Source organism: Phaethon aethereus (genome assembly GCF_964289735.1).
Source record: "Phaethon aethereus genome assembly, chromosome: 19".
Lineage (NCBI taxonomy): Eukaryota > Metazoa > Chordata > Aves > Phaethontiformes > Phaethontidae > Phaethon > Phaethon aethereus.
Window position 1 is genome coordinate 4,010,496 of NC_138595.1, and position 27,610 is coordinate 4,038,105.

The 27,610-nt window shown below is 41.2% G+C and overlaps 1 protein-coding gene across 1 annotated transcript in view; it reads left to right on the forward strand.

Annotated features, from left to right (window-relative positions):
• Nucleotides 1–283: 283 nt before the first annotated feature.
• Nucleotides 284–27,610, forward strand: part of TEX14 (testis expressed 14, intercellular bridge forming factor) — a gene marked incomplete at its 5' end in the record, with an annotated part of 30,654 nt that continues 3,327 nt past the window's right edge. Inside the window, 26 exons of the mRNA XM_082008543.1 lie at nucleotides 284–419; nucleotides 4,858–4,972; nucleotides 5,272–5,437; nucleotides 6,195–6,331; nucleotides 6,963–7,044; nucleotides 7,498–7,628; nucleotides 8,461–8,574; nucleotides 9,012–9,135; nucleotides 9,896–10,074; nucleotides 11,261–11,412; nucleotides 12,207–12,397; nucleotides 12,620–12,770; nucleotides 13,105–14,084; nucleotides 14,783–14,886; nucleotides 16,037–16,116; nucleotides 16,701–16,967; nucleotides 17,509–17,609; nucleotides 17,951–18,118; nucleotides 18,701–18,794; nucleotides 19,522–19,612; nucleotides 20,923–20,985; nucleotides 22,048–22,175; nucleotides 22,979–23,169; nucleotides 24,776–24,827; nucleotides 25,290–25,361; nucleotides 26,184–26,261. Of these exons, the coding sequence (XP_081864669.1) occupies nucleotides 284–419; nucleotides 4,858–4,972; nucleotides 5,272–5,437; nucleotides 6,195–6,331; nucleotides 6,963–7,044; nucleotides 7,498–7,628; nucleotides 8,461–8,574; nucleotides 9,012–9,135; nucleotides 9,896–10,074; nucleotides 11,261–11,412; nucleotides 12,207–12,397; nucleotides 12,620–12,770; nucleotides 13,105–14,084; nucleotides 14,783–14,886; nucleotides 16,037–16,116; nucleotides 16,701–16,967; nucleotides 17,509–17,609; nucleotides 17,951–18,118; nucleotides 18,701–18,794; nucleotides 19,522–19,612; nucleotides 20,923–20,985; nucleotides 22,048–22,175; nucleotides 22,979–23,169; nucleotides 24,776–24,827; nucleotides 25,290–25,361; nucleotides 26,184–26,261 (4,147 nt within the window). The remainder of the gene's footprint in view (nucleotides 420–4,857; nucleotides 4,973–5,271; nucleotides 5,438–6,194; nucleotides 6,332–6,962; nucleotides 7,045–7,497; nucleotides 7,629–8,460; nucleotides 8,575–9,011; nucleotides 9,136–9,895; nucleotides 10,075–11,260; nucleotides 11,413–12,206; nucleotides 12,398–12,619; nucleotides 12,771–13,104; nucleotides 14,085–14,782; nucleotides 14,887–16,036; nucleotides 16,117–16,700; nucleotides 16,968–17,508; nucleotides 17,610–17,950; nucleotides 18,119–18,700; nucleotides 18,795–19,521; nucleotides 19,613–20,922; nucleotides 20,986–22,047; nucleotides 22,176–22,978; nucleotides 23,170–24,775; nucleotides 24,828–25,289; nucleotides 25,362–26,183; nucleotides 26,262–27,610) is intronic.

Here is a 27,610-nt window from a genome sequence, read left to right on the forward strand (position 1 = left end):
CTGGTCACCTCTTCCTCTTCGGTACCATGTTTCCCCTTGGCCAGGCCTTGCCCACTAAGAGAGTCCCTCACTGGCCTGTCTCTTGAGGCCTTTTTCAGAGGGCAGTGTTGTGGGTGAGGGAGGTTACGTTCACCTTCCACCTTGGGATTCGTCTGGAGGAAATAGTTATAGATGATTGCGTCAGCTACTGAAGTTTTTAAAGTTAAAAAAGTTCTTTGAGCTATGGTGTTTTTGCAGCTTTGTTAGATTTCACACCTTTTCCTAGTTCTTTTGAGGAAAGAAGATGGCTCACGCTCTCCCTCTTCCAATTCCCTGCCCAGTCCAGCTTGGAAGTCTAAAAGGTGACTCCCTGGAAGCTCAACTACATGAGTATGTCAGGCAAGGAAACTATGTGAAAGTGAAGAAACTTCTGAAAAAAGGTAAAAGCTAAGTTTAGACAAGTACTGGCAGAAAAGTTTTACATTTTCCTGTATGCTCCTATTTGTGGCAAAAAATAGTCAGCATACAGTCTACAATTCAGTTTTCTGAGTGAAATATATTTACAAAATAAATTATAGTTGGCCTTTTCTGGTAAGTGGCACTAATTATTGAATCAAAAAATGTTGCATGAAAACAAGTAAATTGAAAAGAAAACTAAGCTTTTAGTTGCAAGGTGCTCGTAAGGAAATGATTGAGGTGTTGTAACATTCTGGAAATCTGCTTTTGGAATATACTCTTTAAACGGGTTTTTAACTTTAATTCTGATTGCAAAATACCTAAGGTATGATTTAGATACTGGTATTTTTGATACCTAGATTCTTAACTATGTGGGGACGAGAGAATTTTGTAAATAAAAACTAATATTTTATGAGATTCTATTTCATTTTTACTGTTACTACTAAAAACTAGAAGTCTGTTTCCAACTTAGTGACTGAAAAAGCAGAATGGCAGCTGATAGCAGTAAAGTATTGCAACAGAAAGCAACAGAGAGAAAATACGTGTAAAATAGGGAGCTTTGCAGGTTGTGCTTTTTTTCCTGGATGAAGGAAATTTGACTAGATGACTGTTAATTGCAGGCAGGTAAATAGGTTTTCCTGCAATACCCTTAAGAACGGCAGCAGCACATGCTGCTCCCAGGCGCGCACGGCTGCCTGCACCTGCAATCCGGCGGCTACCGAGGCCTGGTGCGCGGAGAAGAGTCCGCTGCCGCGCCGCTGTACCGGCCGCTGTAGGCGGCTACTTCCGCGCGGTGGGGGCTGCGCTATCGGGGCGGTGTCGGCGCGCGTGATTGGGCGTCTGAGACAGCGGATGCAAATGAGGGGGCGCGTCCCGCTTGCGGCCCCGCTTGGCTGTTCCGTGGGTCGCGCAGCGGGACCGTGGATCGCGGGCCGTGTTTCCGCGGCGGCGGCAGCTCGGCGGGAGCGCGGGGGCTGTGGTCGTGGGTTGCCGTGGTTCGGCGCGTTGGGGTATCCGTGTGGTAGAGGGCGGTGCGTGGCGGTGGGGCCGGCGGCGCGGGGCATGTGGCGCTAGGACTATACTTTCAGGGATCATTTCTGTAGTTGGTCACTAGAGGAGAGTGATCTTTCTTGTACGGCGCCACAAGCCACGAGGAGGAGCGAGGTGTTCTCTCCTGAGCGCGAAGCGGGCGGGCGGTGCTGCTTGGGCAGGAGCCGCTCGCCATTGATGACCGTTCCCGGCCCTGCGGGGTCGGGAGGGAGAGAACACGGGCTGAGTGGTTTGTGGCCCTTTTTTTGTGCAAGTACTAAGAGCAGATCAGTTTTTTAATTTCCACGAGGGGAGTTTGTATCAATCTCGGGCTGCTTTGTGGCGGCCGAGCAGTTTACAGATTTTGTGCTACAGCACAGTCTGAGTTGGGCAGAGCTGCGGAATTGTGCTGTGCTGGAAAGGTGTTCTAGTACTGGCGGGGTGAGAGTGTGTTGTGCCAGGGAGAACCTGCTGTCTTCCCGTCACGTCACTTTGTCCGTGGAAATCCGTGCGGCTTTGGAGCCGTGGGTGTTGCTCGTTGGTATTGGAGCGGGGTTAGGCAGAAGCTGATCGCTCATAGCACAGAGTCGCCGAGCGGCGCGGGGGAGAGGGGCGTCGGGGGCTGCTTCACCCCCGCTCAGAGACGAGTGTGCTCGCCGTTGACGTTGCGACGCTCGTGCCACGGCATCCAGGACCCTGACTGCGCCCGTTCCTTGAGGGAACGGCGCGCAGAGAGCGATTTCTTGGGCTGCTTCAACAGTCGCCCCGGGGAGTGCTCCCGAAGCGTCACCCGAAGCCCCCGTCGGGCGGCACTGCGGCTTGGTGCGGAGACGCGGGGCCCGCCACCAGAGGGCGTGCGGGCGGTGTTGGCGCGCCTGCCTGTCTGAGAGCTGCGCTCGTGGTTGGGCGTCTGAGACAGCGGATGCAAATGAGGGGGCGCGTCCCGCTTGCGGCCCCGCTTGGCTGTTCCGTGGGTCGCGCAGCGGGACCGTGGATCGCGGGCCGTGTTTCCGCGGCGGCGGCAGCTCGGCGGGAGCGCGGGGGCTGTGGTCGTGGGTTGCCGTGGTTCGGCGCGTTGGGGTATCCGTGTGGTAGAGGGCGGTGCGTGGCGGTGGGGCCGGCGGCGCGGGGCATGTGGCGCTAGGACTATACTTTCAGGGATCATTTCTGTAGTTGGTCACTAGAGGAGAGTGATCTTTCTTGTACAGCGCCACAAGCCACGAGGAGGAGCGAGGTGTTCTCTCCTGAGCGCGAAGCGGGCGGGCGGTGCTGCTTGGGCAGGAGCCGCCCGCCATTGATGACCGTTCCCGGCCCTGCGGGGTCGGGAGGGAGAGAACACGGGCTGAGTGGTTCGTGGCTTTTTTTTTTTTGAGTGGGTATCAAGAGCAGTTGTTGTGGGAGGAGGAGCTTCTGGTTGCGGGCAGCCGCCACGTCCTGGCGCGACGCGTAGTGGCTGTCGGCTGCCTCCTGCGTCCCCGACAGGGAAGCGCGTGGTGCCTCACTCTAGCACCACCGTGGATTTGAGGGCCTTGCACATGCAGGGCAGGGGAGGGGGCAAGCAGCGAGGCAGATTTAGGTTTGAATGTCTGAGTGGGTAGCGTTAGTGGTTCAATGAAACGAAATGCTTGGGAATTTTGTTGGTATCCGTGTGTGTAAGTTAGGCAAAGGTATTGTCGAGTCGTCTGTTGTGCAGGGCAAGGTGACGTGGTAGGTGCTGTGGAGTTGTTTCTGGTGAACAGTGTTCACCAGAGAGTGATGAGGGCCTGGGGAGAAACTGCTCGGGATGTGCCTTTCATGCCATGGTGTGGGAGTCTGCGTCGCTCAGGCTAGACCTGAAGCACGGTAAAGCTTTGAGCAGAGTCTGATGGGGGTTAGGGAGAAACCCCTTGATGTGGTGGATGATTGCTTCATGCCTTGCAATGCCATGGGAGATGGGGTACATCAGGTTGAATCCCAGGGCTCCAGGGAACCTGCTGGGGCCTGGGCCTGGGAGAAACCGCTCAGTATTCTACTGTGGACTGTGGCGTGGAAGTCCTTGGTGCTCAGGCTGGATCCCGAGACATAAAGGATAGTGTCAGTTCCGATGGTGCTCTGTGGGGTTGCCCTCGTTGATACGCGAGAGCATGCCTGAAAGCATTGGGCCTGGTCAGCCCCGGGAGCAGCATTTCCCTTCAGAGCACTGGGCAAGCGTCGAGCAGCACTGCCTGGGGTTAGTGCCAGGGCCTCTGCTCCTCTGGTGGCCTGGGGCCGAGGGAGCAGGGACTGAGACAGTCGTCTCTTGTATGATGAATACTACAACAGCCGGGGCTCGGGTGGGTGTAGCCCCAGTGCGGGGCGCTGTGCTTGCGGGGCTGTGGCTGTGCGGACGCGTACGAGCGTAGATGGAAGGCGGGGCAGGGGCCTGAGGGCGGGGGTGCGGAGGCGGAGCGGCGCGCGTGATTGGGCGTCTGAGACAGCGGATGCAAATGAGGGGGCGCGTCCCGCTTGCGGCCCCGCTTGGCTGTTCCGTGGGTCGTGCAGCGGGACCGTGGATCGCGGGCCGTGTTTCCGCGGCGGCGGCAGCTCGGCGGGAGCGCGGGGGCTGTGGTCGTGGGTTGCCGTGGTTCGGCGCGTTGGGGTATCCGTGTGGTAGAGGGCGGTGCGTGGCGGTGGGGCCGGCGGCGCGGGGCATGTGGCGCTAGGACTATACTTTCAGGGATCATTTCTGTAGTTGGTCACTAGAGGAGAGTGATCTTTCTTGTACAGCGCCACAAGCCACGAGGAGGAGCGAGGTGTTCTCTCCTGAGCGCGAAGCGGGCGGGCGGTGCTGCTTGGGCAGGAGCCGCCCGCCATTGATGACCGTTCCCGGCCCTGCGGGGTCGGGAGGGAGAGAACACGGGCTGAGTGGTTTGTGGCCCTTTTTTTGTGCAAGTACTAAGAGCAGATCAGTTTCATTGTGCGCGGCCGCGTTCACTAACGCGGTTCTGGTTTCAAATCCATTTCGCTCTAGGCTCCCTTTTTTCTTTCGAATGCAGAATGGAATTAATTATTTTGAAGAAAAATGGCTAAAGCAACAATATATTCTTCTAACTTAATTACTTCTTTAGAAGAGCTTAGTTGTTTATTAATGCAGTCTTCTGGTGGTATCTGTGCTCATCGAGGTTAATACTTTGCCCCTGATGCTTACACATCCTTTATTTGAAAACATTGTGGACAAGCAGTGCATGGTGTGTATAGAATATTACAAGGAAGGTTTTTGCTCTTTTTTTCAATTTCTGTTAAGTTCCTTATGTTTTCATATTTCCAGTATTTCAGAAGGAATATGGCAGTCAGTTTCACTGTTAATGAATCATTGCCTGTTATTTGGTTTTGGGGGGAACAAGCATTTGTCTCCTAATCTTTGTTTTCTTGTAGGTATTTTTGTTGATACTGTAAATTCCATGGGCCAGACTTCTCTCTTCACTGCTGCATTGCTAGGTCTTTGTAAAATAGTGGATGTGCTGTTGGATTATGGCTCAGATGCTAATCAGTTAAGTGTAAAAATAATTTTTTATTCTTATATTGAAACTAATGTTTAATCTTTTAGTGGTTTTAGTCAATGTAATACACTGTATTCACTGTGTGTAAATGAAGATATGCTTAAGATGCACGTTGCTATTTTAGTTAAAGATCCTCAGAGGTAAGTAGGTGCCTAATTTTCCTTATGTCATGGTGTATGTTGTTTGGGAGTACATAAACGTTGTAGGTATGCCGCTTTTTTTCCCAGGGGCACAGCTGGTTGAGTGTAGTAGGGGTAGACTGGAACATTTCTGCTTTAATGTTCTTCAGTCGCTGTTATGATGGAAGCACCCCAGTCCATGCAGCTGCATTCTCAGGAAATCAGTGGATTCTTAGCAAGTTGTTGGATGAAGGAGGTGATCTGAGAGTACATGATAAAGATGGAAAAAATCCACAGCATTGGGCTATGTCAGCTGGAAAAGAAAGCAGTGCTCAGGTATGTGTGTAATATGTGTTGAATATTTGCTAGGTGTGTGCTCACATCTTCATCTTAAAGTGAAGAAACCAGCATTCCAGGGAGAAATTCTTGGCTTTTAGATAACTATTTAACATTTTCAAATGTCAGTAGTGATACTTTGAAGACCTCATGATACAGATTGATTAATTAAGATTTTGCTCAGGTGCAGGGGCATGTCTACCTCGTTTAGACCTTCAGGTGTAAGTGTGCAGTGAGGAGAATGGCAGGCCCTTGTTTTCAATTATTGATGTATGTAGTTTGTTTGCATGTATGTGCAATTCAGGAGTAAACATGAAGTAGTTTTCAAGTGTATATCTGTGACTTACATGTATATCACTGCATGAACAGTGTCAGCAAATGTGTCATTTTTGCTAGCATGGTAGCAAAATGCCATCTCAAGGCTTATTCATGACTGCAATACTGATTTAAAACTCATAATACTCCTCTTTCCTGTTACTACAATGCTCCTCTTAAAAAGAAATCTGATACTGCAGTTTTCAGGGCGAATGTCTTGAAAGTCAGCTAGTGTTTGAAGTAAGCGTTCTCTTATATTTTCATGTAATTGATTTTCTTGAAGTTTTTCCATGTATCCATTTCTTGAAATGACTGTTTAAATATCACAAGTAACAAGTTTGAGGTTGTTTTTTGTAGCCATGACCTATTAATTTAAAATGGTGTATCTTACAGTTCTGAAGTAATTTTTTAAAATTGTTTATCGCCTCACCCTCCTCTCTAGATGCTGGAATTCATACAGCGTTGTACATTCCACATGCAGGCTGCCATTCAAAATTTTCCCTCTGATCTATTCAGGAAGGTTGGCTCATCAAAAGCGCTGGTCTGCAGCCCATCTCGGTTTGGTGGTCTTGTTCAAGGGTAAGAACGTATTCTCAAGTACTGAGGGACTGAGCCACAAGGACTCTAAAATTCCATATTCTGTTATCTTAAAATTAACATGTTCCTGTTTCTTTTTGACAGTATCAGATTTAAAAACAATGTGTGTTAGGAATGATGATACTGTTTATTTCTGTTGTTGATAGTTGTAAAAGTCTGTATATTAGGAGATACTCTTGAAATCAGCAATATGAAATACTGAATTTTAATAGAATTAAAATAGCAGTAACTTAAAGTAGTTTGTTGACTTTTAAGGTCACTGCAAATCTTTTGGGGGTGTGTTTCCAACTGTTTCAAGAGCTTTTATGTCAGAATTGTGTTAGGAAAAATACATACTTTTGTAGAAAAAGTGATGCAGGATGCGTGTTTAAACTGGCTATCTTGCTTTAAACCCGTACGTATCTTAACAGTGAATCTAAAAAGTTTTAATGAGTTGCACAATAATTTGGAACTTCAGCATCTGCATTGCACTTTATGTGGAACCTAGTCAAGTGCAACATTTAAAATACATGGCTCTTGCAGAATTTCTGCATTTTTTTCTCTGTCTTTTTTGTATTTTACTCAAAGCCTTGGCATATTAGTTACTCTTACTGCTTATGTTTTTGATGCTTAGAAATGTTGACAGTCCTCTGGGCAGATTTCTAAAAGGTGGAGCTAATGTAGCCAAGAACATTTACAGCTTTGGCTTTGGGAAGGTAAGATGCTATGGGTAATGGTTTTCTAATGGTATTAGTACAGATTTTCAGAGTCACATATTCTTCACAATGGTTATCCTACCTGTGTTATTTTTAATTTTTAGCGTGTTCTTATTCCTACTGAAATGGTGGGGAAAAAACTGTAGAACGTGCCAATATTCAGGCCTTTAGTCATTAGTAGGCCCTATCAGAGGAAGCTGTTTTGGAACAGACAACAGAAACTCTCCTGTTAAATGTCACTTGTGGGAGTTCTAGATGAATGTTTCTGCTTTCCTATTTCAGCTTCACTAGAAAGTTAAGCTTTTGCCGTAGATACCTTAACGTTTTATTTTGATGCTTTGGCTGATGCTCCCATTGCAGTGATTGCACTCAAATTTTTAGTGAGTTTGTGACAGATGTGACAGACCCTGGGAACTGTTGCATATTCCTTTTGGTTATGCCCTGGTGTTTCAGTTTTATCTTGCAGGCAGCGGGCATCTAGGGTACTTGGCTTCTGTCCCTATTATTGGTGAAAAAGATGTCATTCAGGCAGATGATGAACCAACATTTTCTTACCGTGTTGGACCATACATGATCATGACAAAGTGAGTGAAGTCAAAGGGATTTTAACCCCTCTTAGTGTGTATCTGGTACTATAAAGCAGCAAGTTGTTGTACTGGATGCTTTGGATAGTTTTCGTTGTCTATTCTATGTTCATCCACTGCCTTCTGCTTGCAGCTTGTTTTCTGCAATCCACTGATTAATATCTCCTTTAGACCCTCTTGATATTTGTAGGTTGCTCTTGCTCTTTCCAGCAGTATTAACCCAATCATGATTATTCATTGATGGCAATGTTTCAGTACTGATTCCTTTTGTGATGGGAAATCTGTTGCTGGGGTTGTAGAGATTACATTGTTCGATGTTTAGTCCTTGTAATTGTTGGGTCAGACCTCAGGCCTCTGGATATGTATGTCTGCCACCCACTCGCTCAAACCTATGGTGAAATGAGAGTTGCAAGAGCAGACTGAGCCTTTTTTTATCTTTTACATCGTGTAGCAAGTAGTTGTGTCTCAGAGGCATCCGGAGGATTGGCAAATTGGTGATTTAATCTTCCCAAAGCTCTGGCTTATATCACAGTGGGCTGATGGCCTTTAGTGAAAGGGGTTTTAGAGTGTCCTTTTTCTTCACCTTGGGTCATGGAAGTGTAGTGACTTTGGACAGCAAACCTGCCCTACATCCAATCTTTAACAGGATGAGAATTTATTGTCCATTTGGAAAGGGTATATGCTACTGCCAAGATCATCAAAGTAATGTCACTAACAGTAGGAGGCAGCACCAGAGCATTTCAGAATCACAAAATTGTTTGTAAGTAGTCCCGTAACTGGAAAGAAATACTGCAGAAAGCATCTCGTAGAAATTCCTCTCCTTCTCTTGTAGCTTAATGTGGGGAGGCAGCAGAGTTACAGTGAAGGAACTCAGCTTTGAGCCCCATAAGAACTGTAGTAAACTACGCTTAGCTGATCTTCTCATTGCAGAGCAGGAACATAGTAGGTAAGAAAGAATATGCGGTAGTCACGAGTTCCCCTGGGGTCTGTGTGTCTGTAGTGATGTGAGGAAGTGTGATTAACCTCAGGAGGACTCTTAGGCTGTGGTTGCACTTTCACTCCAAATGAGAAATACAGGTTTCATGTTCTCCTGTCCCTTCCCACTTCATTTGTTCCCCAGTGGATAATACAGGAGAAGAGAATACTTTCTTCTTGTATGTCTAGATGAATGCTTCATTGCACATTTCCTGGATGGCTTACTTATAGGTTGCAACAGTAAGCCCTATTTCCTAAATGCCTCCTAATCTATGGTTCTTTTAAAACTTTGTGTATTTTAATGAAAAGTTAGAAGCATCCACATTGTGTTGATAAAAACACCTAGAAGGCCAGGACTCTCTTTTAATCTCAGATTTCACTTACAATTTTTTTCTTCTCCCTGTGCAGTAAACTCCGTCATCCACATTTGCTACAGTTGATGTCTGTTTGTCTGTCTTGTGACTTGGAGAAAACCCGTTTAGTATATGAAAGGGTTAACTTCGGTTCTCTGTACAGCATCCTTCATGAAAGGGTAATTTGGAGTACTTGTTTTTTAAATAGTAATTAATTGAGAGGAAATTTAGTAACTACATCTACTATCTTTACTCAAAGAACAAGATGACAAAATGATCAGTCTGCGTATCTGGGGTTTCTGTTTCATTCCACAGTATCAGATACTCTGTGTAAGCTGGTAAAGTTTGTAACTGGCAAATGTTTCAGTTAATGTTTAGGTGCAGTTGCACTGATTTTCTTGTTTTGTATCAGTCTTAAAATGGCTGCTGTTAAATTCAGTCGAACTTTTAATCTTTTGCATGTGGTTGTATACTGCAAATGTGGCAAGACCAGCTTTTGCCCTTGAATATTTACATGTATTACATTGCAAACTGCCTGTGTGTAAAAATGAAGGCTTGAAGTCAAAGTCAGTTGCAGTTCTTTGTATTTTTTTCTTTTTTTTTTTTTAACTGATCTATATTTTATTTTTGTCACTATTCTGTCTGAAAGCAGACATCGAAGTTACTGGAGAAATTGCAGTCAAAGGCAAGAAATTCTAAGGGTTGATTATGCTTCAGAGTGAATTTTGGCATAGTCAATGTATTTTCTTAATTACTGTTTAAGATATTAGTTGGTTTGGTATTGAGAACAAACATTATTTAGCAAGTGCAGTTTGTCTGACTTATTACAGTATGTTTCACATTTGCTTTCTTTGATGCCTTCTGTACCATGGTAGATTTTCACTACATCAAGCTTTAAAAGACCTGCAATGCAAATTTGGTATTTTTGTCTTTTTTCAGCGTACAGAATTCCCAGTGCTGCACATGGAGACAATTTTGCATGTGCTGCTTCAAATTAACGATGCTTTGCGGTTCTTACACTCCCGTGGATTTATCCACCGTGCAGTGACCTCCTATGCTATTCAAATTGTTGCTTCTGGTGAGGCAAAGCTATGCAACTTGGAATACATGATAGAGAGGTAAAGAACTTCCTCACTCTTTCTGTGAAAGGGACAAACACAAAGAAAGTCAAATGTAGTGCTAAATTCTGCTGAAGTGCTTCTCTTGATGGCTAGGGACTCCTGCCTCTGAGTCAGGCAACAGAGTTACGGGAGTAAAATGTCCAAATTATTACTGCTCAGGTACGTTAACTTTGCTACAGGCAGTACGGCAGGTTTCAGGTGGACTTAGTTTCTATGTTATAAGTATCTGCAAATAGGAGCTACTAAGAGAAGCAGCTCTTTACTGGAGTATAAAAATACCATCGTAGAGAAATAGAACCTAATCTTACAGAACAGAGATTAAATTCTTCGAGTCATTAATTCTGCTGCTGGGCTAGAAATAATTTAAGTCTCCTGTTGTTATACTGAACTTGTGCTTATGAAGGCTTACCTAAAATGGTTGAAGATTCTGCATCTCATTGAACCGGTAGTAATTAAGTGCCACCAGTAAGAAAAAGAGTATTTCTTTTATGAGGGACATCATTCATTGCATCTGGGTAAATTATTACTTATATACTTTTTTTTTTACTTATTTACTGTAGTGCAGTCTGATTAGAAAGGAAGTAAATGGCTGGTTAGACTGTAAAGAAAGAGAGTAAAATTGGTAATAAACAAAAATTTGCCAATGGTCATGTCCTAAAAAGAGCAAAGGTACTTTCTAACCTGCTTGCAAACACAATTTGTTAATAAATCTTAGCTGTTTCTTAGACCTACAGATACAGCTTACTGTGAAATGATTAACAAAAAACCCTATAGTTAAATGTGAGGAGGAAGTTATCTTCTAGACATATGTATATATTGCAAAATAAATGCTGACAGGCTAGGTGGCACCTTCTTGTATTTTGTCCGTGGTCAGACAACACTGGCCAGAACTAAAGGGTTGTTTATAAAATTCACATTGGGAAATTTTCATCTTTCTCTAATTTCTTTCTGAGTGTATATTTTTTTAAAGGAGGTGTTACTTTCACCAAAATGTCTTTACTGTAATGTGCCAAAATACATTTGTTGGTGTGAAAATATTTTTATTTGCAGGTCTACTCTGGACTTTATAGGTATTTAAATTAAAGAAGATATACCAAGCTCAGGTGCTTAATTCCAAAAGGTATACTTTCTAGTTGAAGTTGCTGCATATGCCAATTTGAAACTTTTTTTCCCCTTTATACAGCAAAGATGGCGGTGAACACAGTGATCTGACACGTATTCCTGTCCCAGTCCAGCTGTATAAGTGGTGCTCTCCTGAAGTAATCCTTGAAAAAGTTGTCACGGTCAAATCTGATGTTTATAGCTTCTGTACAGTAGTGCAGGAGGCCTTGACAGGTATATCTGTAGGTTTAGGCTTTTGTCAGTAGAGTAGCCCACTGAATGTTTTAAATGCAGACTGTCAGCCCCCGAATGTCTGTTTAATTCCCCTGAGTGTGGATGAAACCTTGCTGTGATGGCTCATACAAAGTTAACTTGGAAGAGGAACACTCCAGGCAAAAAGCCAAATGTTAATGACAACAGCAAAGACTGCTGGAAATTTTTGTAAAATGTAATCAGAAGACTTAAAATTGCATAACTAAAGATGAGATTAATGCTTGCTGTTAGAGAGGTACAATTTTGTGTGTGGTGTTTTTTTGCTGTTTGTCCTTCATACAAGGGCAGCAAAACGTTCTGTTAACTCTTTGCAAACTGAGCCTGTGCAGCTTTCATCTTTTTGGTCGCTACCATAACTCACAGATACTGTATTGTTGTTTTTATTACAGATAATGTGTGATGTATGTTATGTATTGACTTTGACTCTTTTGACACTGAAATAGGATAAACAATTACTGTAAAATTTAAACCCTCTATTAGCTAGTTGGTAATGAGGAAGTCAGAGTGTGGGTTACAGTGTAACTGTCCTGTAGGGATTGCTGTCAGCGTCTTTTAAAGCATCCACTGTTGAAGTAAGATAGGGAAGAGATGTCAGACTGGATTGAGTGCTTGTTTGGTTCGTGACAGTAGTTGTAAATTAGGGAATGTGCAGACAGTAATGCTTCACTATCTCTGCTTCTTTTATCTTTTTTTCTTTCTTTTCATTAACACTGATATACAGCTTGTGACATAAAGTCTGTATTTATGTCTTGCAGAGACCCCTCCCTGGAAAGGGCTTGAAGACTCAGTTATTAAAAAGCTCATAGTTTCAGGGCAACAGTTAGAAGCAGATGTCAGACTTCCTATGCCCTATTACAGTATCGTAAAGTCAGGACTGGAGCCTAAACAGAAGAACCGCTCTATGAAACTTCAGGATATTCAATATATATTGAAAAATGACTTAAAGGTGACTTCCAGGATTGTAGACTTTGACATATTTAAAATGGAAGAATTTTGTGTCTGTTCAGATTCAACTTGTTTTGCTTAAATCTAGGTGGGAGGCTTTTTTGTGTGCAGTCTGAACATTGAGTATCCTTTTTTGATTAGGGAGTCAGAGCACCTTAAAAGAGAAGGTAGAGACATTGAATTGTCAAATCTAGTTGTCTTTTATTCCTTTTTTGTATTACAGGACTTAACTAAGTCTCAAACTGCTCACAGTGATGAACTGGCAAAAGCACAAAGGCCCACTGTTTTTGCAGATGTGAACATCTGTTTGGCATCAGCTTTTAGCTACCAGAAGACGACAACGGAATTGCAGGGAAAAGAGATAACTGGGGCTGGTGAGTTTTTTCTAGCAAGATGTCATGTGTCCTTCACTTAGCATGTTCCTCAGTCCATAAAGGTCTAATCGAAATAATTAAAATGTGAGCACTTATGGATTTTATGACATAGTTTGAAAATAGAAAGCAGTTAGCTTTGGATTCTAGCTACCACCCTAGTTGTCACCTGTAAACTCAAGACTGGTTAATATTTGAAGCTCAGGGACACTGTTTTCAGCAGAGGTGTTATATGCTGTTCGTGTAATCTCTAAAGGATATTAACTCCTAAATATACGTAAGCAGTGTGTTTGGACATCGGGAGAAATGGCCTAACACTTAAAATGAAATTTTTCAGACAACTCTGCTGCCCCAAGATACCATCATTTTCCTGAGAATAGTGCTTTAGTGGATCAAGAGGCATCAGCTAGTCTAAAGCCAGTTGCACAGGACGAAAATCACGATGCAGCTTCTGAACTCCAGGACACCCTCAGTGTCAGTGATGTGAATGACAGCCTCTGTAGCTTTGAAATCAATGAAATCTTTGCCAGCTATCCAGAACTTCATGAAGCCTTCCTGGAAGAAGGAGCTGGATTAGGTCAAACCCTAAAGGATGAAAAAAGGCAGCAAAAGGAAGAAGATAAGGCTACCCTCAGAGACCTTTATGCATCCCCTGGAGTGCACTGTGAGGAAAAGCCAGTTTATGAGGAAGGTTGCTTTTCAGAATCAGGTGCAGGGTATGCCACAGAAGAGGAGAGTATGAGTGAGAACTCTGACCTATGCATGCTGGCACAGGTGAGAGGAGATGCTGGGAGAAGAATGAGTAGTCTATCCCGATATGAGCAGCACATCAGCAAATGTGTCCTTAATTTAAAGATTGTTCAAAGCATGTTGCAGCAGGCAGCAGATTCCCTGTGCAGAACAGAGGAGAAACTGGACAAATTAGAGGCCACTGAAAAGCAAAAGAAGCTGGTCCAAGAAATCAGAATGAATCAGCTTTCTCAGCAAATTTTTCAAGAAAGACCCTGGAACAGATCTGATGATACTTTCCAAAATATCAATAACCCTTCTTCTGGAGTTAATACCTTTTTATGGAAGGCTGTAGGTCCACCATCAAGTGACTATATACCACCACTGATGATGTGTCAGGCACAAGGAGCATTGGATGGAGGCAGTTTCCAAGCTATTTCAAAGACAGCAAAGGAAATGGAGGCAATTCAAAAGGAAAAATGGAAGTGCTTTTATGAGATGAATAAGAGTAAGAATGAAAACAACCATCGTGGTCTCAGCTTCAGTGTGATGAAAAGCCTGGATGATCAAATGAGCCTAGACCATGAGGTGAAGTGTTGAGCAGGGTGGCTGTGTTTATCGCTTCTGTATTCCTTTGCAGGTAGAGACATAGTTAAGGATAGTGTCCAAGAGGAGGGATGAATCTGTCTTCTAAAATATATGCATATACCATATGCATTATATATAGGAATGAAAATAGTCATATCAGCAGAGCAATAGTATTATTTCTTCTTTCTCCCCACACCCCCGCCCAGCAAAATACTAGTCCAGTTGCTCAGGAGGGAATAAAATCCTGTACTAAAATGTCCGGGCAAATGGCAAGTGGAGAAAGATTTTTCTTTGTATACTTAGTTATGGAGGTCTAAACTGTCATTACTAAGGGCTTCTGGATCATTTTCATTATTAAATATAAGCAGTTGACATGCTTAGCCCAAAGAGGAAGAGAGAAATTCATGTACGTATCTGCTGTAGGAATAATCTTGAGTCCTTTAGATCAACTCATTCCCCTGGGAACTACATGTTAGTTTGCCTGTGTACATATGAAACCTGCTATAAATCCAGGGCAGAGTTTTTACTAGGCTAAGGCCTGGAGTTGTCATCCTTTCTCATGAGCAGTGGTACTAAAATATAAGCTAGGGAATAAAGTTTGCACAGTCCAGTTCTTAGTATATCTCATAGACAGCTTAACCAGTAATTACCAGGATGCCCAATGTGTGCTGAATCATGGCTTGTTGGATTTATTTCAGCATTTGCTCCCACGTGTATCTGTAAGATGCAAAGAAAAGTTCAACTTGCGGTGTCAGAGAGGAGGTGATTCACATTCTGCAGCAAGTGGAAGTGAAGACAAGAGGTGGTGAGTTTTGATCATATTCACAGAAGAGTTAATGCTAGCAGATTCATCTTGATACAGCCACTGTCAAAAGTAGACACATCCAGGATCAACAATGGCATTAAATGTTTTTTTCAGTAAGCCAAAAGCTATCTGTCCAGTTAGGACAGTACTGTGAGTCATTGTCAGCTGCAGAGCTGACAGGGTAACTGCTGCGACAGGGCAGTTACTTTTAAAGATAGATTCCAAATGCTTCTTTGATGGAGGTCAGTAGTCCAAAACTGTAACAGTGCCTAAGAAGAACAACATAGTAAGTTGCTAGTAAGGGTGGTTCTCCTCCCTCTGCACAGCCTCGTTCAATTCTCAGTAGAAATACTTTGACTTTTGTAGGGTAGGACTAGGACCTGTGTTAGGGGCTGTGGGAGTAGAACAGTCTGGCTAAACCCAGTGACAGCAGAGCATATGTTACTTAGTTATATTTGCTGTGCTTTTTAATGTTATCCCTTTGTATTTCTAAGTATGGATGGAAAGCACATGCTAAAAGTACCTGGCAAAACTTGTGCAAATTAATGTATCTTATTATTTGGAAAGATGGGGACAGGCACCTCCTTCAGTGTTTGGGTTTTCCTTCAGGAAGACAGTTGCAGTTTTTAAGTTGATTCATGACCCAGTTGGAGCAGTAAGCCCTGTTGGTACAGGACATACTTGGTCAAAAGATAAATATGCCAGATGCTGATGTGTGTTTACATGGTCAAGTCAGTGAACTATACATTGGAATTGAGTTGGTGGTAGGATTGCTGTTACCAGAGTCTGAAGCTCAGAATGTTTTCAGTTGTCCGCTGATCACCTTACTGACCTGAATAAAAACACATCTACATAGCATTCATTGTCTGTTAGTGTTTATATAGATACATAAGATGAAGGCAGTTGACAGCTTTTGAATCTAGATTTTTATGTACAGCTTGTCTGGTTAATCTACGATAGACCTAAATAAGTGTCTGTGCTTTCTAAGTTTCTGACGGCTCAATCTGCTATTTCTGTTGGGTTCTTGGAACATCTCAGCCTTTTAATTAACATTAAAACAACCTCTCATCTTTTAGTGACTGGGGAATACGTAACAAAATATGCTTGTGCATTAACAGAGTTTGATGCATTTAACAATTTATTATAGGTGCTATCCAAAATCAAGATCTGAAATTTACAGTACAGAAATAAGTGAGGAGAGAAGGATGATGCAATCAGAATGGAGGAGTAAGTAAATCAGTGTTAACGTGGCATCGATGTTAGCAGGTCTTACTGCAGTGCATTAAAACTTAACACATTTTCTTACTTAAGGAAGGTCTGTGTGCCTTAATTGCTGAAGCTCTATTAGGCTGTTCTTGTATGAAAACCATATGAGTAGGATCCTGTGTCTTGCACGTTCAGGGCATAAAATAATCACAACCACATTAAGACGGTTTGATTCTAAAGGACAAGGAATTTCTAGCCCTGTTTAGGAGGATGTAAGGGAGGGCCAGTGTATGAATTTAGAAAGGGTGGTATAGCAATGGCCAGTGGATGGCAGTGCAGGTATGAATAATAGAGAATGCAAACTAACAACAATTGTTAAAGACTTGTCCACATCCATTTATGCAGGTTTTAAGCTTTCCTTAAAAGAGAAGGAAGTGTTTAGCTCTTTCTATCATAAAGGAAGAAAATTAACTCTATCCCAGCCAAAACCAGGACAAGGCTATAACTTGAGCATTTCCAAGTCTGCAGACACAATGAAATACAGGGAATGCTTTGAAGGTCCAGACTCTGTTGTGTGAACTGGTAACTTTGTTCTTTTTGTGTAGCTGAAGTAAAGCAAATGGCCAGAAGAGTGGCCTCAGGACAACTAGAACTCGGCCCTCCATATCCAGCCAGTGAATGTACATCTGAAAGTGAAGCAGAGAGTGTGAAGGAAGCCTTTCAACATGTCACTGTTAGAGCCCAAGAAAGTCAAGACCAACAAGGATATAGGTGGCAGACAGGTGATAGTGTTGAGCCTTGGGATCTGGGCAGTGAAGATAGATCTGAACCTGAGGAGAGTGATCCAGAGTCTGCCTTCAGAAGTTCTGGAGGTAAGGTTAAAAACAAAAAAATAATTTCTTCTCTTTTTGTCTCTCTCCATCTCCCAGCAGATTTCAGCTTCTGTGATTTTGTTACAATAATTGTCAATTTTCTTTTCCAGACTCTTGCCCCCAAAGCAGGTCAATCATTCAGTCGTTGGTGAACATAAATAATAGACTAAGATGAGTATTACATGTTAATAGGTGGAGGTAATGTCCAGTGAGCTTGGAGACCCTTCATCATCATTGATTACCCTATATCAGCATGGGAGACCCAAAGCTTTCAAATGCTTTCACACTTTATTTCCTTCAACTGGACTAGAGACATGCTTTTTCTGTAGCAGCATGGTGGGTAGTGCTTTTGTAATAGTTATGGATAAAAGGAAAGCTTTACATGCCTAGATTAACGATATGAGCATTTAAATGTCATTTTCTCCATGTTCCTGACAGACAATGTAGTTTTAGTGTCTACTCTCATTGGTATTCCATCAGTGGTTCAGATCATTTCATATCATTTTTCGCTTAATAATTTTGTTCCATTCTGACTTCCTAGGGAGAAGTTGCCAGTCGCCATCACAAGATGAACAAGCAGAGTCTGGAATAGCCACTCATAAGAATTCAGTCCTTCCTCCACAAGTTGAGAATCTCTCTAGAGTATGTACAGTAATCCAAGAAACCTAGTTGCAGCTAGTTATCTGTAAAACAGTTTAGCCTGGTTGCATACTGAACTACCAAGACAGCTGATCTTTTCAGTTATCCTCTGACTAACAATCCACCATCTTCCCTCCCCCCCTGCCTTTTTTTAATTGGTTCTATAAACCATGAAGGTAGTGAAAGGAGCAGGAGGTAGGTTGAAACTCAGCCTACCTACCTACTCAGTGATCACTTTAAACACAATTTCAATTTGATGCAGTATTGTTTAACATTATTGACTAAAATGTATATTCTTTAATACAGAGTGGAGAAAGAATCTTAAATTATGATGTCTTTCACAGGGGCATTCAAGGGAATTACGTTGTTCCCTTAATTCATCTCCTGATGTGTCTAAAGAATTCTTGACTCCTGATCCTGATTATTTCCTTCCTTCTAATCAGCAAAGTTCGGAACTAGAGGTAAAAGTAACAGTAAAGACAGGAATGAAGTTTGTGTCAAGAACTTTGGACATAAGTTACACAACGTGGTTTTATTATGCTCCCATTTGATTTGAAGAAGAGCTGTAGAAAATGGGAGAATGACAGGTTCTTTTCTTTTCAAAAAATACCTACAAATATTTATCTAAAAGTAAGACAATTCTAACCCTGTTCCTTTAAAACACACTCCTCCACCCCCCAAACCACCAAAAAACCAAACAATGAAATTTAAAAAAAAAAAAACCAAATAACTAAAACCCCACAGTCACCCAGACTCCCAAAACACCAGGGGCATGGGTTTTTTTAATTTGTTCACTAGGAAATTATATAATCTGTGACTGAGAAAAGTTTTAGACAGTTGATAGTCTCAGCCTTTCCTTCACAGCTCTATCAATTATAGTGCTCAGTAGTCTTGAAACAATCTTCATTCATTTATTGAGGGTTTGAAACTATTGTATGGACTATTAAATCCAGTCTATGCTGTTTGCTGATAAACTCTTGAAAAGTTTGTCTCTCCATTCTGATTATTGTGAACACCATCCTGTGAGAGTTGTCCTACCCTTCACAGCTTGGCTGTGAGAAATTGAATTCACTTTCTTGTCCCCCCTGTTTCAGACCTCAGGTGCTGAGGGCAAATTAGAAGATGCTTGTGAAGGATTTTTACAGAAACAGTTACCTGAAGATGTAGGATCAGGTACTCAGGTTTCAGGTAAATGTGCTCTTTCTTTTGTAGGTACTTTTGAGTCAGGGAGACAGAGTCTTGCTGCACTTACATTTTTGTCAGCAGCACTCCCATCAGAAGGCTGGAGCTTGATTCTTCAGGGTCACTTAGTCTCTTATTCCTCATTATTTTTTAGTGAGATTTCAGGACACCCAGGATTTTGGAAGATGAAGTTGTGGCATTGCAGTCACTGAAATGTTGTTGAGTGCAATGATTATGTACTTACTGTGTTTTAGGAAAAAAAAACCAAAAAACCCAAACAAAACAAAACTTGTTTGCAACCTTTTTGTTTTTGTCCTAGGGCTAAGTTTAATCTTTTTATGCAACTTGCTGTGGTGCTGGTAACTGAATTAGAGTTGTATTTACACATTAATATTCTTATTGCTAGGAGGATCTTGAGCTTGAAAACTGTAAGAGCTGATACTGTGTGTGTGCAGAATAATGGAAGGTTCATCGTTGTTTCTCTAGTCTGTTGCCTCTCTTAGCTCAAATTTGTAAATGTTGCTATATTCCCCAGTGCTTCAGAGGTTGACTGTCTGGCAGCTGTGGTATTTTTATGAAAATGCATCTTTAAAACATTTGTCTCTTGACAACAGCAAAGGTCACAAGAACTAAAAAATTTAATAAAGTTGCAATTTCCTGTTCAATGAGTTGTGTTGCTTTCTTTTGTACTTGCAAAACCCAATAATGGGGAATGTTTATTATTTGTATTCAGGAGGAAAAATACTATTCTGCAGCACAGCGGCGCAGAACTCTGGCAGTAACATGCTAGGAGTGAATCAGCTTAGCCATATGCCTGTAGCCAGGTAGACAGACTTATTTTCATTGTTACTTCAAGCATAAATTCGGTTATAAAGTGTGCTCTGTTTATTAATTCTGCTTATATATCTAATATTCAAATAAGATGCCAGTGGTGTTTTTTAATTACTATCTACATATCATAGTTTGGTGCTAAGAAAATACTGGGACTTTGACAAGTCTTATGGGGTTTTGTCTTTTACAGTGTTCAGTTTGGTGTGGGTTTTTTTTTTTTGCTTAATGAGGGAGCTAAAATAGGAAAATAAGTCATGTATATATTGTAGTTCCTTTTACACTGATAAACTACAGTCTTAAACAGAGCAAATATAATTCAAATTAAGGCTTCAGTCATCTGTGTTAATTTTGTTGTGCTTTGGTTTTGGAGCTCAAGTAGCATGAAGATGATGCTTTTTCCCCTCCTGTGGGAACAATCTGATGCTCACTGTATCTTGCCTGCAGATAACATTAGCCCATGCGTGGAGACTTGCAGTCTCATCTGTCAAACGTGAGGTGTTTATATCCAGTATTTTTGTGAATTTTATATTCTACTAGTATGCAGAAATGTTGGCCAGAATCACCACCTCATGGTGCAAAGGGTACTTTCACTTAAACAGAAACAGTCCTCACCCTGAAGGTCTTTCAGCAGTGGTTTTCAGACTAGCCTAGCCTCCCTGTAGCTCAGCTTTCCTTGTGTTCCTCCAGAGTTAGCAGCTGCTCACTTTCTCCGAGCGTGGGAGTGAGAACTGCTTTTACTGTCTGTCAGTGTTGTACTGTCACCCCTCTGCTGGAGGAATGGAGTTACTAACTGTCAAAGGTAGGCAGCAAGCGTGTAAATACTTGGCCTTAAGGTAAAAGGTAATGGTTTTGGTTGTTCCCTTCACTTGGGAATTGAGCTTTTGCCAGCAGTACAGAGAGGACTGTTGCTCTCTGAGCATCTGACTAATCCCATTTCTTTTTCAGTGGGGTTGTTACAGTTTGAGAGAATAGCTTACAAACAGGCCAATAAAAGGATGATAAAACAATGTAGCGATGTATATTCATAGATTTTTCATTAACTTTCAGTTCTGTTTTGAAACTCTGTATGTCAGAAGTTTTCTCCTTACCGGATACAAATCCATAATGTGCTTAAAATGGCGTTTTTCTCCTAGAGCTCCCTCTGTCTTCTAAGGTTTTAAGCAAAAAAAGTTTTTATAAGCTGCAGTCTACTTCAGAGAGCAGGTAGTCCTTTAAACTTTTTAAGAGAGAGGAAACTAAATGTATTTCTTTTCATAATTTTCTGGGAGGATCAATGGTTGTGACCTTTATTCTCTCATCCCAGTGTTGAAGCAGCACGAGAAATGATCCTATGGGAGCCACAGGAAGAATCCAAAGTAAAAGATGCGTAAGAGCCACAGACCTTTTTATACCAAAACTTCAGCAAGTTGGTCATTATCATTGTAAAAGTTTTGTGTTGATCCAAAACAGGAAGATGTGACAGACCAAAGCTGGGAGAGCGAAAACTATCTGAAGTATTGAAAGAATAGTTTCTCGTGATAAGTTGGGAGCTGGGTATAAAAGAGTTATCACATACAGTTTTCCTTAGCTTGAAATATTTTCTTATTTGTAAGTAGTTAACTTTGTGTAATTTGGGTGTGCTTCTTCATGTTGGAAGCGTTATGATTCCTTGTTTCTTCTGTCCATATTACACAGAAGAAATAAAGTTACGTTAAAGAGCAAATCATCAGTATGTAGCTAAATTTTATTACAAAAACAGTCCTGTGATTTTGATTCTCAAGAAAAATTTGCAAAATATGTTTATGACTTTACTAGTAAAGTTAGGTTCTTTTTACAGGTAATGGAGATTTGCATCGAAATTACTGAATTGGTAACAGTAGATGTCTGTTCATTTCATCCGGGGTATATCTGCAGAACGTGTTGGTTTGCTTAATATAATCCCAGTCCTGCAGCCACTTAAGAATTTTTGTAACTTGAGTGGACATCACTGCCTGTGCAGTTCTATAGCAGTTTCAGTAATTCTTTTAAAGGCTCCTAAGATATGCATTTAGTTTTAATTAATGGATCATTAATTTTTGTTAAATTTTGATGTCTTCCCTTGGCTTTAGAGAGAGTTTTCTACCTAGTGGTTCACAGTTGAAGTTCTTGCCCTTTCTGGAGGCAGTTTCCTGAGATTGCTTTTATAGGAGAATTACTACAACTAAGAAATCCTGTAAAGGAAGGGAAAGTAAATAATCTTTTCTCTCTGTAAGAGTATTGAAGATGGTGATCTTTAGCCTTCCAAGAATTCTGTGGGAAGATTTCAAAGGGAATGTCTCTCTTCCTTCTGGAAAACTAGATAAGATTGAACAAAATTAAAATTTAAAGAACCTGAAATTAGCAGAATTTAGTGATTCACAAGTGCAACAAGTGGCTATTCTAACTGTCAGAACATCTTTCGTTACGTCAGGTCGGTGGCGGATATTCAGGATTTGTCGAGTATCCCCTACGAGCAAGAGAACTACTACAGGAATATAGATTGCAAAACACCCAGAGTCAGTCATGCACCAACAAGTGTCAGCACTCCACTCAGCTCAGGTAATGGCAAAGAGGAAAGAAGGGAGGACCAGTGAATTACTTAACCTTTCTGTGCCAGGAGTCTCACCTTTCTGCCAAGATTTGCTAATGTAAAAATCATTGATGTGAATCATGGAAACTCCATTCATGTAGTACCAATGCATATATGTCAGGCTTGGAATAAGTAACCACAAGAAATCCTGTACCTGTTGTTTGAAATCTCACTGCTTTGGTCTGGATAGTTACAGCTTTGTAGTTAGAGCATGTTTGGTCAAAAGAGATCTCTAACACAGAACTAAAGGAGAATTTACAGGGAAAAGCCCCTGTCTGAAAGGTCTCTGAAAGATAATTACTTGGTAGTTCATGGTAGCCTTCATAAATCAGAAATTGTTTTAGACATTTAAAATTGGAGTGATACATGTAGATTTTTTAGCATTTGGAAGACAGTGTAATAAGCACTTAGTATGTTTTAAGTGTTGATAAAGTGATCTCAGTGTATGTTGAACTTAAGTGTTGTTTAAGAGCAATGACTTCTGGTTTGTTTTGTACTTTCATTAATTTGGTGTTATATGGTAGTCAAAATTTCTCAATTGACAAAGTTTTGCATAAATAAAGTCTGAGGCGGAACTCCTAGGTAATCGGTTTGGACTTCTGCTTAGAGATCGTTTACGGACAATAATTTCTTAGTTCCTGCGCAGGTGCCTGTTCAAGTACCAGAAACCTTTTTCTGCTTCTGTTGAAATGTGACCAAGATGCAACAAATCCAAAAGTCATTTTCCAGCTTTGCTATCAAAATTTTCTTTTCTTTTTTTTTTTAATTCTAGAAGATAAAATTCCAATAGCCTTTGAGAAATACAAACACTGCCATGAAGTAGCTTCAGGTTCTTCCTTTTGTGGTTCGCAAGAGACTTCCTCTGCAGAGTCCAGGACATTCACTACAGCCTATGAAGAGGGAAGGAAGACTGAAATTCCCTCTGTTGCTTCAGAAGTTTGCTCATCTGAATTGAATGAGCCTGTAAGTCTAGAAAATTGCCCATACGCCAGCCATTCTTTAATTTTTTTTCAAAATAACTTTTCCTTAAAATAAATGCAAGTTGGGAAGCACAGAAATACTTCTCGGTCTTTGAGTAGTTTGGAATCCTGGCTCTGTTGACATAATGACAAAAGTTCTGATTGATTTCAAAGCAGTCAGTGTGTACCACTGATTATACAAAGAGTTGGCTTCCCCTTGCATCTAACCTTGTGTAAATGTTGACCACCATCAAAGTGGCCTTGCCTGCCCTCGATCCCTTCCTTGGCTGTAAAGAATTGCCATTTCCCAGCATTGGATCCAGTAATTTCAGAACACCAAAGTGGCAAGTGTCAGCAAAATTGTTGGGAAGAAAAGGTACTTTTTTGTTGGGTGCGGAGGGGCGCTGATCAGTTGCTTTTCTGGTGAGGCAACAGCAGGCTGCTTATCTGAATTCACAAGTGATTTGTGAACTATGGGCTTTTGACTATGTGGAAGTGGGGAATAAACTTGAATGAAGATTAATGTACGTGCATGTGTGTTCAAGTTTTCATGTGAAACTGAAGAATTCTCAAAACTTACTGAGGGAAGATAGATGAGTACTTAAATGAGTGATTCCTTGAGAAAGAAAACTAAGGTGGAAGGGCCTCCATCTAGTAGTTTGGAAGCAAGTAAATGTTCAGAAGGCCCTTGTATTAGGGGATTAAGTTTGTCCTTTTTATGCACAGATGTGGCATAATGTTATCAACTTTGTTGTATCAAAAAATCCTCTCTTTGGTGTTGACCATTTCCAAGGTCACTGTAGTTACTTCCAGTAATCTTTCTGGAACTGAAGGTATTCTGGAGCCACAGCATTATCTTAACTGTCTTTTCAGACAGTTGTATATAAAATAGTTGCCTCTATGCCTTTCTTATTGTTATTCATTGATAGGGTTCTAATTTAAAGATTAAATTGGAGTTTGTTCAACCAGAGCAGTAGCAACTGCATTCATTGTTGTCAGGTCTGTGTCTTTCTGCTTGCATAGCAGACAGTCAGAATTCATTAAGCCCATTAACAGTGCAGTGCTGCCTTGACTGCTTCTGTGGAGGTATTTGGTTGTGTCACTTTCTTGTCTAAAATCTTATTCTAGGATTAAGTGCATGAAGCACTGTTTCCATTCTGAGAACAGCAAGGACTTGCCTACAATTACAAATTTTTGATTTTGAGGGGCTCTTTTGGTGAATAGGTGTACCTGACTTTAAAGATTGAAAGCAGAGAATGGGAACTTAAGAAATGTTGGAACTGTCCTTTCAGGGAATTACCATCGAATTGTCCATATAGAATGTTGAAATGGATAAAGATTATGTAGCTGAGAGTATCTTATGGCCAGCTAAAAGATGAGAGCACAGCAGCCTAAGCAAAACTTTTGACACATCTGGCTTACCTGCATGCTAGCTCTGTTTTCGTATTCTGAACTGATTGAAGAGCTTAGTTTAAAATTTAGTGGTCAGCTAAGGCTTTAATTAAGGCCTCACCTCATTTTGGATTTAGTATGTTGAAGGGGGTGGGGCTTGAAGACCAGCAGTTCTTCAGTTTACTTTCTTGTGTTTCATTCTGTATGATCTTACACAGGGTGGGTTGCCAGTAGTTGCTTCATCCCTGAGAAGCACCAGGAAGACATCTGGTAAGTCTCTTAACCCAGCCCCAGCCCAAACAGTATGATCAATAGACGGTGAAACAGATTTGAGAAAGAACAGTTTTACTTCTCCTCTCCTTTTCTTCCCCCCACCCTGGACATATCTTTTTATAGCTTTGCACACAACTGTGTATTGCTGGTGGTAATTAGGTTACAGATTTTGTGTTTGCACCTGCAGACCAAGAACTCTGACCTCTAATCAACCTACGTTTGAAGTGTAAATATTACTGGCCTAAAATTTGCAATACAGGATTGAGAACTGAATGTGCAAGTCTAGCTAAATTATTTTTCCATTATGAAATTATTTAAGGATAATTGATAAAATGTGAATGAGCCACGCTCATGCAGGTTGATAAATACGTCAGCAAGATGCTGTTACAATATAAGCCTATATCACAGTTATTAAGGATTAATCACTGCTAATTAACGAGACCTTTTTTTCTGCCTCAGCACTCTCACAGGCATCTAACCACTTCATTGATGAGCTGCCTCCACCAGCTCAAGAGCTGCTGGATGAAATTGGTAAGAGGCACTTCACCCAAAATGGTATGAGGCTGCCAGCTGTGTTCAGTCAGGTTTTCTCCCAAATCACTCACTACTAAAATACACAAGAGCTTCCAAATTAGTTGCAGTCAGGTCAATGATTAGGAAGTTGGGCATCAACAGCTTAAATAACTGGCAGTTATTTAAGTTAGTCCTTGAAGTTTCTGCATTTCATGTAATGGTTAGTTGCTGCTGATGAGAGCAGCTAGCCTACTGAGTGCAGATGTAATTTAACACCGAGATGAATTTTGTGTAGACTGAATTTTTGAAAGGTGTGTGTCCCAGAGCCATGCATGTTCTCCATTAAAACGAGTGCAAGCCAGGCAACTGCATCCCTCAGGTATTTTTGCAGAGCTTAGTCTCAGTGATTTATGTTTCTTTTTTGTAATCACATACATCTTCAGACAGAGCACAGTGTAAAAACTGCACATTATTTTTACTAGGGTGTGTTACAGCAGAATTTGTTTTGGCTATTCATCTATAAACTCTTCCTAAACTAACACCAGACATTGGGATAATTCAATGTATATAGGTCCTATGCTTTTTTAGAAATGAGGCACCCAGACATATTTTAATCTTTTTATTTCCTCACTCACCGAAACAAGGACATGTGGAGACTGGCATCAAATTAATAAGTGATGGCCAGAGACAATTTGTAGAATTAATATATGAACTAATCACAGATTACGTAAAGGTTTTCATCTAGGTTTGGATGGATAAAGTAATATGGTACTTTAGATTGTATAGAGTCAATTTAGAAAGAGTATCTAGATCAATAAGGAAATATGCTGTTTTTAACAGAATATTTAAAGCAGCAAGATTCCATCGCTCAAAGCTTTAAAGAGAAGGGATTGTATGACTGCGGAGTGCAGCTAAATGGTTAGTTGATGATAGTCCTATCGTAGAGATTACAAATAGAAAATTACTTTTGTATTGCTGCAAAGTTACTCTGAATACTTTTCACTGTATGTTCAGCTGTATGATAAACCTCAATTTTTAGCTTTTTTTGGTATTTGTGGTTCAGAAATTTGAGAGGATTGTCCCTTTCTTGGTAAGGGTATATGCAAGCTTTTCACAAATAGTACCCCTCCACCAGTGTCTGCTGTCTTTCTCAGTGTATTCACTCTCTAAACTCTATGGGGATCTGGTGGGATCTAGAGCTTGTAGGTCTGACCTATCAGAATTAATGTTCTACCTTTATTATGCCACTGTAATGTATGCTGTGTTCAAACAGAAGTGACGAAACCCACGGAAGTATAGATGGTGGGCAGCAGATGTAGAATAGAGCTGAAGTTTCCGTTCTGGGAGGGTGGTTCAGTTGAGAAAGTGGCTAGTGCACACTAACTGCTTGTGTGTCTTATTCACCTTGATGAAATAATGCTTCTGATCTCATGGTGTAAGAAAATAGCATTAATTGGGGTAATCAATATTATATTTCCTGTTCTGTTACAAAGATATCAAAGATAGCATTAGTGAATCTTTGTGCTTCTGAAACTGCAAACAATAATAAGTGGGAATAAATTTTAGATATACAGCAAGTAATCTCAGAGTATAGGCTCTGCATTTGTTTCCAATGAGTCAGAAAGCGAGCAGTTTAAAAAAAAAAAAAAAGGCAGAACATGAGTTAGTCTGTAAAAAAGCTAAATAGCATAGTCACTTGAGAATGATACTGGCACTTGTTTGTGTTATCCTACAGCTTTGTTAGATCTTTTCCCATTTAAAATTGTTACCCAAAGGATAGAAGCTACTGTGACTTTATTCATAGGAGTATCTTGTTTTTAGGTGGTAAGGAATGCAGCAGCCTGTGTTACTTGCTGTTCAATCACTGTGGTTTTGTTGTATTTGCATAAAGTACAGCTATTTCAGACTCCATTTTTATGACAGCCTACTGCTTCCTGCTTATCATAGCTTAGCAGAAGGTGGCTGAATATATTCACATGCTGTAGGGAACAGAACTTACTGAGATAAGTCTTGGGGGGGGGGCGGATATCATTGGATTTTGCTAAGTAGGGTAACAAAGCTAACATCCACAGGTTTTCTTTTGATTTTTCTCCCATATCTAGGATTGTAAGGGGAGAGATTAAAGATTAACTTCCACATGCATTTTTCATTTTAGTATGAAGCAAAATGTTCAGTCCTGTGAATCTAAAATTGTGTTACAGTAAAATATTTATCTAGGTCTTGCTACTGGCCACCTTTGACTGTAGATAATGTGAATTTGCTTAACG